This window comes from Mirounga angustirostris, unplaced genomic scaffold (assembly GCF_029215605.1).
Source record: "Mirounga angustirostris isolate CCGP_5_RB_7025 unplaced genomic scaffold, mMirAng1.0.hap1 SCAF_4, whole genome shotgun sequence".
NCBI lineage: Eukaryota > Metazoa > Chordata > Mammalia > Carnivora > Phocidae > Mirounga > Mirounga angustirostris.
Window position 1 is genome coordinate 173,301,062 of NW_026991712.1, and position 17,406 is coordinate 173,318,467.

The 17,406-nt window shown below is 37.3% G+C and overlaps 1 protein-coding gene across 3 annotated transcripts in view; it reads right to left on the bottom strand.

Moving 5' to 3' along the window:
- The window catches only part of KDM1A (lysine demethylase 1A), a 61,218-nt gene that overhangs the window by 24,156 nt on the left and 19,656 nt on the right, over window positions 1-17,406 (bottom strand). For 2 of the 3 annotated variants that reach the window (XR_010411063.1, XM_045898479.2), the window contains exons 3-8: window positions 12,943-13,002; window positions 7,867-8,000; window positions 3,948-4,026; window positions 3,267-3,359; window positions 2,331-2,437; window positions 670-751 (exon numbers count right to left, since the gene is read on the bottom strand). Coding sequence is in view for 2 of the 3 variants with exons in the window: in XM_045898479.2 (XP_045754435.1) it covers window positions 670-751; window positions 2,331-2,437; window positions 3,267-3,359; window positions 3,948-4,026; window positions 7,867-8,000; window positions 12,943-13,002 (555 nt within the window). In the remaining variant the exon portion in view is untranslated. The remainder of the gene's footprint in view (window positions 1-669; window positions 752-2,330; window positions 2,438-3,266; window positions 3,360-3,947; window positions 4,027-7,866; window positions 8,001-12,942; window positions 13,003-17,406) is intronic. The other variant, XM_045898480.2, reaches the window with a different exon arrangement.

Below are 17,406 nucleotides of genomic sequence, written 5' to 3' on the forward strand. Positions count from 1 at the left end.
GTTTTGTAATCTTTTTTCAAATTAGCAATAAACTGTGGCCATTGTCATGTTAATATAAAGCTACATAATTTTTAGTGGCTGTAGAGTTCTCTTTGTATAACAATATAATCCTCGGAATCATGGGTTCTAATGTTTTGCTATGCCACATTTAAAAAGCTCCAGGAGCACCTGGGTGGCTCAGTCAGTTAGGCCTCAGACTCTTGGTTTCGGCTCAGGTCGTGATCTCCAGGTTGAAAAATCAAGCCCTGAGATGGGCTCTGTGCTCAACTCAGAGCCCGCTTGAGATTCTCTTGCTCCCCCACTGCCCCTCCCTCTGTTTGGGCATGTGCAGGCGCCCCTGAGCGCACTCTCTCAAATAGATAAATAAAATCTTTAAACAAAAAATAAATAAAATTAAAAAAAATTAAAAGTTCCAAACTACATGGTCCACTTGTCTATTTTCTTAGGATAATGTCCTAGAACTGAGTCTGCTAGGTCAAAACATATGTACAATTTAAATTTTGCAAATATCGATGTACTTTTCAGGAAGACTATTTGTCAATTCACCTCTAACATTAAGAACAGTATCTTAAACCAAAATATTTTAAAACCACATTTATGGCTTTAAAACATAAGGTTAATCATGAATCTCAGATCTTGTATAACAGCACGAAACTAAGGACTACTTACCAAGACCTGTCACTACCATAGCTCCAAGATCAGCTACATAGTTTCCTTTGCGAAATGTAGCAACTCGTCCACCCACTCGATCCTGTTTTTCAAAAATTAAATGGCTAAAATCATCAATTCTATTTTAACCATAAAAACCTGGCATGGTACCACCCCAGGCCTCTGTCTCTTATAATTTAAAATGAAAGGTATAGTTTAGAGTATACATGGCATGCAGTGTGGGCACAAAGAGTGAGTGAAGTTTAACTATTTGAGGGAGTGGTAGGTAATGAATGACAGAGAATTAAGTGATAGGAGATAAACAATTTGACAGCCAGACATATTTAGCCACAGGTACTATATCTCTCTACCCAGCTGTCTCTAATACCATTTACTGTACAGGCTGAGCAAGGGCCACTCACACAGAAAATATCCGTTCACAAATTGCAACACTAAATGCCATCTTTCTATCACCATGTTCTGACTTTTGCCCCCCATCCCTAAAGTCAGCTGTGAATGACAGATGACTTCTCAAATGGTCCTCTAGTGCAGCCCCATACCCAGGGGCAGAGGGTCTACTGAGCATAAACTTTTGACAGTATCTCTCATTCCTCAACAGGTCCAGTCCAAGTTTATCTCTGCTAACTCGGGATTTTCAAATATGGGGAAAAATTACTGAGCTGTAGCGACACTTTAATCATGGATATTATGAGAACACTCTAACCTCCAAAAAAACGAAAGCAAAATAAAACAAAAAACCTGTATGTTAGGTTAACATGTTAGATTATGGGTAGGGATCAGAATGGTCCCATTATTCATTACTGTATTGCTAATACAGAGGACAAGAGGGCACACAAATGTTTCCTAAATTATCTATAAAATATTATTTTTAGCAAGACTATTAAAAATTACTTTGATTTCTCCATACTTTATTTGAAAAGAATATTTTAAAAAATTAACAATTTACAAAAAAGCAACTTAGATGTACTGCACAAAATATTTTAAAAGCTTCTATAAAATTTTAGACCGTTTAGGTTACCTGAGAAGTGTTTTTTTGTTTTTTAAATGGTGTAAGTCCAGGGAGGCCTATAAGCCACTGGAAGATAACTAAATGTCAAAAATCACTCATGAAAATAATTTGAATAGTAGCATCTTAACATGACGTTCATTTTCTCCACTTTGTGCCATCATCCCTTTCCTCCTTCAATTTCCATTTCTTTCTAGGACTGATGATAAGGGAATGAACGTATCTTGGCTGCATTAGGCACTAAGAGATGACTGTTGCCTGAGATGCACTCCTTTTCTTTTACTATCAAACAGGGAATACAATCCACTCTGTTCCACCACTAAAAATACCTGCCACCTACAAAGGGCACGTCCATGAAGGCCCAAAATTTGAGAATTAACTACAAGAAACAATAACCTGAAAATATCCATCAAAGAGCTACATGGATCATTTACAAACTCTAAATACTCACTGAGCACCTTTCAAAGCTTCACTGTCAAAAATGCTTTATCCAATGTAAGTAACAATTACCTAAAATACTTTGAGTAGTATACAAATCAGTTTGGTTTAGTTCAAGCTGTGGGACTCATTAATTTGCAATAGATAATTTCTTATTGCATTGATAAATACCTATTTTCATTAGGTCAGGCTTCTAAACACAATATAAAATTCTTACCCTGGCTTCCAGAAGTGTGACATCCATTCCGAAACTTTGTAATTGACGAGCTGCTGCCAAGCCTGAGACCCCAGAGCCTATAATAATTACCTTTCCTGTCTTTTTAGCTAAAAGTAAAAAACGAATAAAAATTACAATATTTTGTTGTAGGTTTAAGAGTTTATTTTACCATTTTTTACATCATGAAAACCTCTAGTTCTCAACATGTCATGATGTCTTACAAAGTAAACAGTTCACTTATTTTTAAAATAGAGAAACTATCTGAATACAAATTAGCAAATATCTGAAACTTATAAGCTTTAATTCAATATTAAAAATTTATAAATGAAATCCTTTATCTTTAAAGATATACTTTCTCATTATACCATGGTCATGTGCTTTGGTATCTGTGACTGGTTAACTTACTATGAATAGTCTGCTTCATTTATCTCACAATTATACTAGGACAATCTGACAGACAAATTATTCTTAAAGCTGTTTTCCTTAAGCTCTACTTCTGCTGTCTTTACTATCCCCTTTTGAAGATTATTAAAGCATCAAAAATAAATTAAAAATAAATAAAAGTGTTAATTCTCAAAATATCCCTAAACCCTAGATTCCTGGCAGTATAAAGAACTGGTCAATGAAAGAAAACCTCAAATCTGTGCTTTCAAAACGGACTTCTCTCGTTTTTAACTATTTTGTTTTCTGATTTTTCTTATATTGGAAATTCAGTATCTTCTACTAAAGTACACTTATCAAACCAGAAATTACAGGAAATGCATATTTATGAAGAGATTTTACTTTAAATCTGACATATAATGAAATAAGCTTGGGAATATCGGACTCCAAATTTAGACTTAGAAATCAAAATAAAATGCTAAAAGCCTCCTGGAAATAAAAGAGAGTCCTAGAACTGTAACTTAAAACTATTAAGTCCATCCGCCAGGTCCTTACTTGGTAGGGGTTTTATCCTCTTATAGATGCCGAAGTTGATCAGACCGTGACGCTCTAAATAACTGTGAACTCGGTGGACAAGCACAGTATCACCTACAGAATAAATGAATTTTAAAACATGTTCATATTTTTAGCAGTTTAAACAGAAAGCTCTTTAACTCTTTTGTTTTTCCATCATGAAGTTATTCTATACATATTTTCCGTAAGCTTCAGATCATGTGATTCCTTTAGAAAAATGATTCCTAGAACTATTAGTCTGTGATGTAGTCCAAAATGCCTATCACATAATTTGGAATTTTTAAGAATGACATTCCATTACAGATGAAATAAAGGATAAAACCAACCCTTTTAAAAGTAGTATTATAATCAGTTACTTTGGCAAAAACTTTTCAAGACTTTGTGGGTGGTAACTGGAAAACGAGAAAGCCAGCCAGCCAGCCAATCAAATGTCAACAAAGTACTCCAGGGATTAAAGTTGGAACACAGTCCTAGTGAAATTACTAGCAATCACTTGAACTCACAACTTAAAAACCAAGAAAATCATTACAAAGATACATAATAGTTTCCTATAAGGCTTATTTTTGCATAGCACAAGGTAAAGTAAGATGGTAATATGAATTGACAAAATTCATTATCAATGAATCATGAGCCAAAACTAGTCCCACTTTTCACACTACTTACTGTTGTAAGGTGCTTCTAATTGTTGAAGGGTAGCCTCAAAGGTCAGCTGAATCTTTGGATTATCCAACCACAACTGCAACTGTATTTAAATGACAGAAATTTTATTACACAAGTAGACATAGACCACTTGACCAGTTTAAAATATCTTTTCAACTTTAAGGCCTCTAATACAGGCTTTCCTTTCATTGAAACAGAGGGTTATATTCCTGACAAACTGATGAAACACAAAACCATGTCAAATGAGTAAATTACTGAAGAAGCTGGAAGATATTCAGCCTAAAACAAAAAACAAAAAAACCTAGTAACTTGGCAGTATCATACAGCTGGTAGGGACCAACTAGGATTTAAGCTGGGTTTCATGACTCCAGAGATACTGAGTAGATAAAAATCCACAAAATCCAAAGATCAATTAGATATGCAAAGGTGGAGGGGGGAGGGAAGAGGTACCAAGGATATCTCCAGTTTTTAGCCTGCGCAACTAAATGAGTTGGTATGCTATTCACTAAATGAGGGCCACTGAAAGAAGAGGTGAATTCAGTTTCAAGACAACCCAGAGATACAAGATTGGCATCTAGATACGAGCTAGGGTTCTGAGGAGAGTTAAGGTCTGGAGCCATTTGCTTATGGGTGATAACTGAAGCCAATGTGCAGAAGAGACCTCCTCAGGAGAATATATAGCAGGGGGAGGAAAAGACCATAAGGAGCCTTAAGGAATTCTAACCAGTTCACATAATGGCTGTTTTTAAAGATAAGCCTACAGGGGCGCCTGGGTGGCTCAGTTGGTTAAGTGTCTGCCTTCGGCTCAGGTCATCTCAGGGTCCTGGTATTGAGCTCCACATTGGGCTCCCTGCTCAGTGGGGAGCCTGCTTCTCCCTCTCCCTCTGCCTGCCACTCCCCCTGCTTGTGCTCACTCATGCTGTGTCAAATAAATAAATAAAATCTTAAAAAAAAAAATAAATAAAGATAAGTCTACAAAACTGTCAGAGAAGATAACCAGGGAGGCAGGAGAAGAACCAGAATACGGTGTTAAGCTAAGGGAGTTTAAGAGAAGGGAAGAGAAGTTTAAGAGTTTAAGAAGGAGTAGTCAATTATTTAAAAAACTGCTGAAAAAGCACTAAGATAAGGAATGAAAAATATTATAGTACAATCAATAGGCTCTAACACAAATGCTCTTCAAATTGAATAGGCAAGACCAACTAAATGCCACCATATTTAAATCTTCGCTAAAAATTAACTTTTCCATAGACAAGTTTCAACAAAGAAACATAGCTATGTGTAAATAAATCCAATTACAAAGAGATACGACCAAATTCATAAGCACCCTCTACTTTTCTCGGTGGCCACTGTCAACGCAAAGTGGACTTCCTCAAGTACACACCAGGCCCAAGTTCCTCACCCCTCAACATAAGCCTTCTTCCTCTGTCCATCCTATTAAAAAAAAAAAAAAAAAAAAGCTCGGGTCGTAGTTTTTAGCTCAATAATTCTAAAGTTGTTGTGGTTTCAAAATCTGTAAGCAAAAGAACTGATACAATTCTTTTTTTTTTTTTTAAGGTTTTTTTTAATTTATTTATTTGAGACCGAGAGAACGAGAGAGAGCGCACATGAGAGGGCGGAGGGTCAGAGGGAGAAGCAGACTCCCTGCCGAGCAGGGAGCCCGATGCGGGACTTGATCCAGGGACTCCAGGATCATGACCTGAGCCGAAGGCAGTCGCTCAACCAACTGAGCCACCCAGGCGCCGCTGATACAATTCTTATAAGAGAACGATTTATGTTCAGTTTTATAGCCAGAGGTCCACAACTCTAACTTGGGCCAGTCCTTCCTTCCCCAAATCTGGATTTTGGTCACAGAATATAAATCAGAGAAAACAAAGGTCACTGTAAATCCACCAAATTCAAGAGTGAAAACTTTCCTCAGATGAAACAAAAAAATGACCTTATCTAAAAAATACACTTCTAATTAACTAATCAATTTTAAGTAAGCTCTATATCCAACGTGGGGCTTGAACTCACAATCCTGAGATCAAGAGTCGCATACTCTACTGACCGAGCCAGCCAGGTACCACCTAAAAAAATCCATTCAGATAAAATGTTGATGTTATACACAGAAGCCGAATTCTAAGACAAATAAGTGTCAGAAATATACATTAAGAATTTCCCATTTACTTTTTTAAAAAATCACGTTTTTTCTTCACTCAAAAATCCCTTTCTTCTGTACTATGAAAACCCAGTATAACCCACCACTCACTCTAGCTAACAATCTAAATTCAGCAGGGGTTTTTGCAAACTAAGAGCCAAAATAAAGAAGTTAGTGGTAGCTAAAAAGCAGACATCCTAAAATGACATCTCCGAGCTATACTCAAAGTAGCTGAAATCAGGGGCACCTGGGTGGCTCAGTTGTTAAGTGTCTGCCTTCAGCTCAGGTCATGATCCCAGGGTCCTGGGATCGAGCCCCGCATCAGGCTCCCTGCTCAGTGGGGAGTCTGCTTCTCCCTTTCCCTCTACCCCCGCCCCTGCTGTGCACTCATGCTGTCTCTCTCATGCTCTCTCAAATAAATAAATAAAATATTTTTTAAAATAAATAAATAAATAAAATAAAATCAAGCATTTAGCCAGAGGAGGAGGTTGAAGCAGAGAAGCAGAACAGAATAAGAGTTCCTCTTATCCTGGGAAAGAAAGACAAAATGATTATTTAATAATTTAAAAAACATGTGTGGGGGGGCACCTGGCTGGTTCAGTCAGTTGAGCACTCAACTCTTGGTTTTGGCTCAGGTCATGATCTCAGGGTCATGGGATTGAGTTCCACGATGGGCTCAGTACGGACTGTGCTTAACGTTTTTTCCCCCCTCCCTCTCTTCTGCTCCTCCCCTAGTTCATGCTCTCTCTCCAGAATAATTAAATCTTAAAAAAAGGGGGGGGGGGGGACGGGGGAGGCCCCTGGGTGGCTCAGTCAGTTAAGCATCTGACTCTTGATTTCGGCTCAGGTCATGATCTCAGGGTTTTGAGACTGAGCCCTGCATCTGGCTCTGTGCTGGGTGTGGAGCCTGCTTAAGATTCTCTCTCTCCTTCTCCTCCCCTCTGTCCTTGCCCTCCTTTAAAAAAAAAAAAAAAAAAGTTTCGGGGCACCTGGCTAGCTCAGTCAGTAGAGCATGCAACTCTTGATCTCAGGGTTGTGAGTTTGAGCCAAACATGTGGCCTGGTTTACTTAAAATAAAAAATTAAAAGTTTATGGGGTGCCTGGGTGGCTCAGTCATCAAGCATCCGCCTTCGGCTCAGGTCACGATCCCAGGGTCCTGGGATTGAGCCCCGCATCGGGCTCCCTGCTCTGCAGGAAGCCTGCTTCTCCCTCTCCCACTCCCACTCCCCCTGCTTGTGTTCCCTCTCTCACTGTGTGTCTGTCAAATAAAGTCTTTTAAAAAAAAAATTAAAAGTTTAAATGAAGATTCTTTGTGTTTACAAGGTTATGAAGAATGAAAAGGATCCAAAGAATGTATGGAAATAGCATTTCAATTTTTTAAAAACAAAAACTAAATATACATTTAAAAAAATAACTGAAGGGAGGGCGCCTGGGTTGCTCAGTTGGTTGGGCGACTGCCTTTGGCTCAGGTCATGATCCTGGAGTTCCGGGATTGAGTCCCGCCATCGGGCTCCTTGCTCGGTGGGGAGTCTGCTTCTCCCTCTGACCCTCCCCCCCTCATGTACTCTGTCTCTCATTCTATCAAAATAAATAAATAAAATCTTAAAAAAAAAAAAAAATAACTGAAGGGAAAAAACTAATTTTTAACAATGGTTACCTCTGGGTAATGGTACATGTTATAGATAATTCTGTAATTCTTCCCTCTCTTTTTTCCCATATTTTCCATAAAAGTAATATGTGCTTTTTAGTAATCCAAACAGGAAAAAAGCTGACATGGAAACTTACTGTGCGGTTTCTAATGAACAGAAAAACCTTCTGGGTCTGTTGCGGTCCACTGATGATATCTGGAAAACAGGCTGCTTCTTGAGAAGTCATCCGGTCATGAGGAAGTCTACTCTGGAAAGCTGCACCCTCCACACCTAGCAAAGAAAGCAAAGGACTTCTGGGAAAAGTGCAAGTGAATACAAAACCAGGGATAGTGAAACTCCTTTTTTGCCTGTAAAGCTCTGCCTCATTCACAGACTGATCTCACCTCCTTTAAAATAAAAATCTTTTATTTTGCTCAAAAGATGACACATCTTTAGAATTTACTTACTCTTTTGAGCGTAATATTCCAAAAATTACATTTTACTAATGAGTGAAACAATGTACCTCCGAAAACATAACAAAGCATGCAGCATATTTTCTTCATCCACAAAACAGCTTATAATCCTGGAAGATACTCTAATTAAAATTAGCATCACTGATAATGTTCCCGAAATCTTAAAACTAAGGAACCAGAATAAAGGAAAATACACTAAAAGGAAAGCAAGAGAGACTAGAGTGAAAAACAACCACATGCCTTCTTTTAAGATTAGAGCAGGGAACATGGAGAGGACTTTAAGGTTTAATAACCAACAGTAAGAAATGCATGATTATGTGGTCAATGGTACCACCCATTAGTTCCCATAATGCAATGCTGGCAGTGAGATAAGTTAGGCGGACTACAATGAGGACAGAAGCAAGGAATTTACCTTTCCCAGCAAAAACATCAGAGATGCTTTACTACAACTACACAAGTGTGTTACTGCATATTCTACCCACTACATATAAATATAATGTATACATATTCTCTGTACAAGTAAAATATATATCATTCTGAAACTTTTAAAACTGGGTATTAAATCGACTATTTTTATAAGCTGATAGTTAAGTACATCTTTATAAGATGTCCTTAGAAACACATTTACATGTATTCTACCTGTATTTCTAAGATCACCCTATAAAAGATATTTAACCACCAGCTTATTAAAATATCAAGACATAAAGAGTTTCAAAATTCAATACCACTGAATTACATATAAGTAATGAAATATGCACCCACCGATATCCATATTTAATCATTTAAAGCACATAAAACAAGAAGTCAGAAACACCGATAATGGAAACAAAATTAAAGGAAAGGCAGGGTAAGATTAAGAAAATAAAAAGAACAAGGCAAGTATAGATATAACTTAGAAAATGATAGCTAAGTTATTAAAGTGCTGTCTCCACAAAGACATTTATAAACAGTAACTCGGACAAAAATGGTTAACAAGAGGTCAAGCAAAAATGCCTAATGCTAATATGAACAGCACACTAAACAATATCCTTGGGAGAGAAGGAAAAAAATCTATCCACTCACAGTAGATAATGAGGGCACATGTACTATACTCACATTACCAAATCAAATCAACAATTCTCTCATTTAGTGAATCTCAACTTAAAGACTGTCAGGACAGTTAATTATTCCCTAAGGAAAAAAATAATCAGTAAGAGCCAAATTGTTGAGAGTGGAACATGAAATTAAGGCAAGGAGAGAAGAAATGCTGGCAACAGGGGTATAGGTTATTTCAGTAATGTGAAGTTTTCTAAAACTACACAGAGCTTTGATGTCCCCTAGCCCCTTACCCACAATCAAATAAACAAAAAATAAAACCAAGAACAATAACATGACACATTATAATGAGCATTATCTACACAATAATCCCAAGTACTCAGAACAAAGATCACTTAAAATAGGTTACCTTCATAAGTGTATACTACTGACGTGAAAACCAATGAACTCTATAAACTGTACTCCCCCCTCCCCAAAACGGGTAGTTTTCTTAGCTCTACCTTCTACATGCTTATTAAGTCATCACGGAACATCAATCCCCCTGCAAAATACTACCGTCAACAACAGTCAAAAAAAACCACGTAGGGAAAAACACTAAATTTTATATTACATTTGGCTCCTCATTCTAAGTGCTCTTATTATCAAAAACTACTCTAAATTAGTTGGCTAACTTTGGGAATCTTGAGACTATGTAACAATTAAATATTATTTACATTAAGTCATGTGGCAGTTTTAAAAGTATCTTTAAATCAAACAAATGATTAACAAAAGGAATTAAAGAAGCCAAAAATTGTGACACTAATGTATGTGTGGAACAATAATCTTCTCCATCTCTATCTTCTACAAAACATCTGAAAACACCTATTGTTAAATACTTGTCAATTTTTAAAAATGAAAAAGCTTCTAAAAACTCAATAATTATTTTATTCCTTTTGATTTTTAGGTTTGAAGACTTATTTCAAGGAAGGAAGACCATTATCCATATAAAGATGAAAACTGTGTAAGAAAAAAAATCTAACCTTTTATCAAAGAAACAAAAAATTTTAAGTTGGAACCCACGCTATTCAGAAGCTAAATCAAAGCACTCTTTTAATAGGATATTTCCAAAATTAACTAATAGACCATTCTGGACAATATGACTCATAAATATCTCCTTCAGAGGGAAAAACCTTAAAGAATACAATTGACTTTAATAATATCCTTATTAAAAGGAAGTACTAGTAGTACATTTCATTCAAAAGTAGTTTATACTTGGCGTTTGTGTGCACTTAACAAAGTCTGGTATTCTGGAAATTGAGAATGTTTCAAAGATGCAACCTTAATTTTTTAAAAGCCCCAAGGTTGCCTATATATCTATCTTGCCCCCTCAGTTCAATTCCTTTTTCCCACACTTCACACAGGAAATTCCAGCATCACCTTTCAAAATGCAGTCATGCTAAAGCAGAAATGCCCTTTCTAATGGTCTGACTGGCTCACAGTTTCTCTGAAAACACAGTAAAAGTCATAAAATACTGAAGGGACTATAAAGACCTTTTTTGATAGACTAGACACACAGAGAAGGGGCAGGGGAAGATGAGGATATAAATCCTCTATTCCATGAAATGACTTCCTCCCTGATTCTGATGATATAGGTAGCATTGAGTAGAGTGAGGTAACAGAGATATAAAAAATAACAGAAAGGAGGCCTCCATGAAAGTTACTTGCCTTTTTTTCTTCATGAAGTAGACAAAATAACTAGAATGACTAGTTTTCTAGTTGAAGAGTGAAAATAAAAGCCTGACAAGAATCTACATATAAAAGACTACTTAAAATTAGTAAATTACAGATGCACCATATCCAGTCCTATAATAGTTTTAAAGACAAAAAGAATAAGGAACAGAGGGAAAGGAGAGAAAAAGAAAAAAAGAGCATCATGATTTCTTATGTTTTACATCTTTTATTTTTAGGGTAAACATACACTTTAAATGATTCTATGAGGGAGGGGAGGGTATAAGGACTAGTCTATGCATAAGAAAGAAGACCTCTGGGTTCCACTCCTCCAACCTTTGGTGTATCCTGGGTCATATCATTTAACTGTACTTCAGGTCCTAATCCATAAAACAGGGGTGGATACAATATTATCTGTTCAACGACAGGAAGCTGGAGAAAATGACCTTAAGTTCCCTTCTAACTTTTAAGATGTAGGATGAATACATCAACTTGATGTGGATTTATAAAAGTCAAGATATGATCTTGGTCCCAAGATACTTATGAGGGTCATTTGGCTTTATTAAAAACAGAATGTTGATCGCTTATAAGCGATCTAACTGATCATCTCACAAATGCACGCTTCTGAACATGGCGAAGATCTGAAGAGAGACTTGAAGGGTTCAGAATAATCCCCACCATTCTTGGAAACACTTAAAAAAACAAAAACAAAAAAAAAACACCTCATGTTCTACTAAACAGTAAGTCAGAAGCACCACAGTTTTATATGAAAGTCTGTTTTTACTTTCAGCAATACAATATATTGTTTACTAAAGCAGAAGAGTCAATTTATCCACGTTAAAACAAAAAGCAACAAGAAAACTCATTTTATTTCTTCAAGATTAAAGCCCTAAAGGCTATCCCTGATCCTCAACAGTTCCATGGAAGATCCAATTGTGCATCATTTGATGAACAGCATTCTTGAAGGTTTATCTGCCAGAGAGACTCTGAATGAGGATTTTAACTCCTCTAAGATAACCATGTACTGATTATCAACCTCCAATACTTGGGATAGCATTTAAGCATGTTTACTTCTAACATTCTGGATCACCTATATACTAATTTCTGCATTAACAGTGAACTTTGACCCAAGAGTAAAATACAAATATTTCCTGGACCTGCTGTACACAACTGCAAAAGAGAAATAATTTTAAAGTAGACTTAACAGTTGAAAAGTGACAAACTCCAAAGTGAAGTAATACCTATTCCAGTTCTATCAAAATATATGTATCAGTCAGCTTTGAGCACTGAACCACACAAAAACATCCAGGGCAAAGGATGAAATCCAGACATACTACTTTGAATTCCTGGAACAAACTTGAATAGCTCTAGATGGGCCCTATAAATCATTTAACCCTTTAGTTTTTCCTAGAAGTAAAAATATCACAGTTCGATCTGAAAAGAAAGAGCATTTCGAATAGACTTTTAAAAAATGATTAATTTTCACGTGACAAAATGTTTAAACTACAAATAATTAACCATGTAACGTTAATTAAAAAAATTGTACCCAACACTATCTAACAACCACCTCTGAAGAGTCCCTTGCCTGCATAATTCCTCTGACTAGTCCTAGAAGGCCTTTCTGTACCCGCCCCCCTTTTTTTGGGAAGGCTTTTGGCCTATGGCTTCTCCTCTCTGTGTATATAACTATATTTCTTTTTAAAGGTCCCATGATTCCTAAATCTAGGTTTTATATCATGTTTACTGTTACTATAAAAGCTGCTGGGAAGAAAAGGACCCGCCATCTCCTCAAAAACATGAAGAGCGGAGGGCTGAGATCGGCCTGAGGACTTCAAAAGGTTTTGCTTGCCTTTGTTCTGGCTACACTCTCTCCTATTCTACTACGCTGTCCTGAGGGTTATATTTCCCCTGCGCTTCTGGCTAAAATGTGGATACCATAGCCAAAAACACTTGCAAGCATCAATCCCTGACTTGGCGGCTCTTGCTACTAAGTGGCAAGCATCTAATGCCACCCTCACCTGATGCTTGGCCGTCTCCATACCCTCCAGAACTGTCGTCTTGAAGTCCTCCTGCTTGCCCTGTGGAAGGAAAGAGGAGAACTCAGGGACCTTACTCCATAAATTAAGATAATATCTGGACATAAAGGCCTAATAGTTGGCGACTCACAAATTCACCAACTAATAAACCCATATTCAGAGAGCTCCTTCTTCTCGAATCAGGCCCAGGGAATCACATCATAGTCTTCCAAATTCTGGTCAGAAAATTTAAACTTTACACACTGATTCTTGTTGAAAGGTAGCAGAACGAAGTACATACAGTATTTCTAATCACTAAATCCTTGCTGTCAGTCTTACTTAAGTCAAGGTTGGTTGGGGGGAAAAACGAATTCCAACGTCTTTTACTACTTGTTGCTAGACTGAGAGTTAGGTGTCACATGTGCTCTAGGGTCTAGAGCTGCAACAATTCAGCATCTGCTCAATCTCCCTTTATCTTTACCTTTCTATCCACAAAGAATATACTTAAACAACAAGCAAAAGACATAGTTTTAATGAAAAATATTCCCTTTGACTTCAAAGCAGGGACTGTAAAGATTCAGCTCCAAAACAAATTTCATTTACTATGCATGCTAGACAGCACTAGATCTGAATACGCCAGTGCTTCCTTAGTAAAACTTTCAAACACACCACAAGACACCCTGCAGTCATATGCCAAGTAATGTAGATAGACACACACAGTGGGGGCCGGGGGAAGGCAAGATATGGGGGAGCTTCTACCTCAAGCTACACAATAAGCCAGCTAAGAGATTTTCCTCATTGACGAATACGTAGAAATAACTTCAAGAAAAGTATCAAAGCTTGAAAGTTCAATCCGACAAAGTCAGAACAGATCATCTTCCAGATTCTTCCAAAATCTATCACCAAGACAGATGCTATGATCTTCTTAAGCTTCTAGCTACCTGGTACACTACGAGAAAACTATAGCATGATCTTTGAAAGATGAAAACACTCTGCAATGATCTAAAACTAGACAAGCTTTTAATTGATTAAAAGAATCTCAATGAGAAAGCAGACTGATTAACCATTATTTGAATTAAAAAGGAGCAGGAAAGTGAAAATGACATCTCTATCCTCATGTATTTGAAGGTGTTTAGATAGAAATGATTTTTGACATTAGAATGTGTTACTAGAAGCTATATGTTCTGAGGCTAGGACAGAATCTCATTCTAAAATTATCTCACTATGCTCTTGTCTGAAGGGCCCTTGAGTTTTAGAAGGGTATGGCTTTCAGACAAGGCTCAAGATATATGATTTGTTAACAGCCTTTGGAAAAGGGCATTAATTATGAATAGATGACTCCTTACAAAATCCAGTCTGTAAGCATCTTGAAAATGCAGGCCCTTTTAAATTTTACTTTTAAAGTTTAAATAAGGGGTGCGTGGGTGGCTCAGTCGGTCAAGCGACTGCCTTTGGCTCAGGTCATGATTCCAGGGTCCTGGGATCGAGTCCTACATCTGGCTCCCTGCTCTTGGGGAGTCTGCTTCTCCCTCTCCCACTGCCCCGCCCCCCTGCTCGTGCTCTCTCTTGATCTCTCCCTCGCTCTCAAAATCTTTATGGGGGGGGGGGGAGGAAGGGCTCAGAACAATGAAATAAATACAGTTTCCAAGAATAACATTTAAGCACTAGGAAAAATATAGCTGCTGACTCTCTCAAATTATGTACCCCGGTTGGCAAAGAATGAAAGCTACAGTCTCCTGTCATGAAGGCATCTCACCACTTCTAAAAATAAAAACAAAAACCACTTTCAAGCTAGCCATTAAGTCCTGAATTATTTTATCCCTCCTATTTCTATCATTTGCTTTCTCCCACTATATGTCACACAGTATGCTAAATTAATTTATTTTAACCTACAGGCAGCTCTTGGCTGTTTTCTGTCATGGTCTTTAGACCAAGAAATCCATAGAAATATGGATTTCTTAAGCCTGATTTCTGTGCTCAAAAGCTTAACAAGGTTGCTCTTTTACAACAAGGTAGAGAGGTCTTTTTTGTCTTCTGCTTTTGAAAAAAGGAACAAGGGGCCCCTGGGTGGCTCAGTCGGTTAAGCGGCTGCCTTCGGCTTAGGTCATGATCCTGGGGTCCTGGGATCAAGCCCCGCATCGGGTTCCCTGCTCGGCGGGAAGCCTGCTTCTCCCTCCCCCACCCCCCTGCTTGTGTTCTCTCTCTGTCAAATAAATAAATAAAAATATTTAAAAAAAAGAAAAAAGGAACAAAACTCACATGGTGTTCTTTGATAAAAATATGTAGGAGTAATATGAAAAATATTCAATACCTTGCCTACCCCTTTAAAAAGATCCCTCTTAATAGCAGAAAATCAAAATAGAAATGAAACTCCAAAGTACTGCATAAGCAGAGAAATAGGAAAAACCAAATAGGTGATATAACCATGTAAGAAATGATGAGAAAACAAGAAGTGCTTAAAATTAAGTAAAGGAACAATGGGTCTCTTAACTTGATGAACGTTTAGAGATGAGGTTCCTCCTTTCTCTCTAATCCTAACACACTCATGAGTATTTGGAGGGTGCCTACTTCTCCAAAGACAGGTAACAGCATCATCTTTATTAGTGATATCCTTCTAGACCAATTCTTCCACCATTTTCTTAAAAACAACACACATACAAATGTTTGCAGCTAACTTTCCATCAAGGATTGCCTCTGATTAGAACATATAAAATGCCATATTCACTTGTTCTTTGGGTCCTTCTGGCCTAGGACTCTGCTTCTACCAGTGGCACAAGGACATGGAACAGTAGGCAAGTACAGCTGTTACCCTCCAGGAGCTCAAATTCAAGATAGAAAATGAAAATATACAAAAACCACCTTTTCATATCACCTTGATTTTGGCATCACTGTGCAGGAAACCTTTTGTTTCTATTCCCACCACACACATACATACACACACACACACACACACACACTCGAGTTTGAAGTAGAGACCCTCAGTACCTGTATTTGTGCATATCTTCTACAAGTTGAAAATAAAATCTTTGGCTTATCTTACATAGCAGCCTTTCAGCTGCCCTCTAATAAACCCTCCACAGACCTGTTAGGTTATTCTTGAAGAACAGTGAAGTATTTTAGTTACAGTCACACTACTGGATGCTTTCTCATCTTGATTCAAATTCTCAAGAGATCACTCTTCCAACATCTTAAAAGGAAATCTATGATGTCTTTCAAATATTTTTATCTGACAAGCACGGAGGGCAGGATCACTGATATGTTGTTCCCAGGAACATACCAGCAGATTCACATTTTGATTTTAGTTTGTTGAAATCACATTCAAATTAATAACTTTTGTAACCAATTTGAGAAACTTCTAAGTCTGCTGGGAAGCAATGATTTTTAAACAGAAAATCAACTTATCAAAATTTAATAAAAACTGTACCAAATTTATAGAATAAAAGTGACTGACAAGCTACTGGTTTCAATTAGACCTGACAAATTAGCAGAGGAAAAGAAAAAACTTAAAAGTTTAAATCATCTTTGAACACATAAGTTTCCCTCTATTAACACTTCGGTTTAGCTTATATTTTAAATAATCTCACTAATTCAATGTTTACCTATTCTAAAACTTCCAAGCACAAGTAGAAAGTTGAACACATTATGTACCTATTTTCAAAGGGCTTATAATCAATTGGGGAAAGATGAAAAATATTATTTTTTAGGGAAACAAGAAGCTAACACAGACTTGAGGAATCAGGAAAGCTCTTCTGAACAAATCCAGAGATTTGGCAGTCCAACCACCAGCATGATCCAGAACACTTATAAAAGCAAGGAGAAAAGCACAGACATGGAACATATAGAGAACCACACAGTACTTGCAGATGTGGGAGAGCAGGATAGGTAAAATGGGCCACTTTCAGCGCCAGAATCTAAACTTGTTCTTAATAGTGATGGGGCAGAACTGTATGATCTGTCATAGGAAAGCAGCAAAACAAGTGATATTTTAATTAATCTAATCTGGTCACTTTGGACCAGATGGAGCACAGAGAAAAGGTGACCTAGATAAATGAGATATAACTGAAAGGCTGCTTAAATAATTTAGATATGAAGTAAAATTCACTAGAATAAAAAGGCAACAATGAAAATAGATAAGGTATAACAAGTCAAAGAAGCTGTTCACAGGAAGATGCAGGACTTTAAAACAGACTTGATCAAAAGGGTAAGGGACAGTCAGGAAGACTCCAAGGTTTTAAAAGTTCAAGAATGGTGGGATGCCTGGGTGGCTCAATCGGTTAAGCGTCTGCCTTCAGCTCGGGTCATGATCCCGGAGTCCTGGGATCGAGTCCCACATCGGGCTCCTTGCTGAGCGAGGAGCCTGCTTCTCCCTCTGCCTGCCTCTGTCTCTGATAAATCAATAAAATCTTAAAAAATAAAAAAAATAAAAGTTCAAGAATGCTAATGCAATGGACAAAATGGGAAATTTAG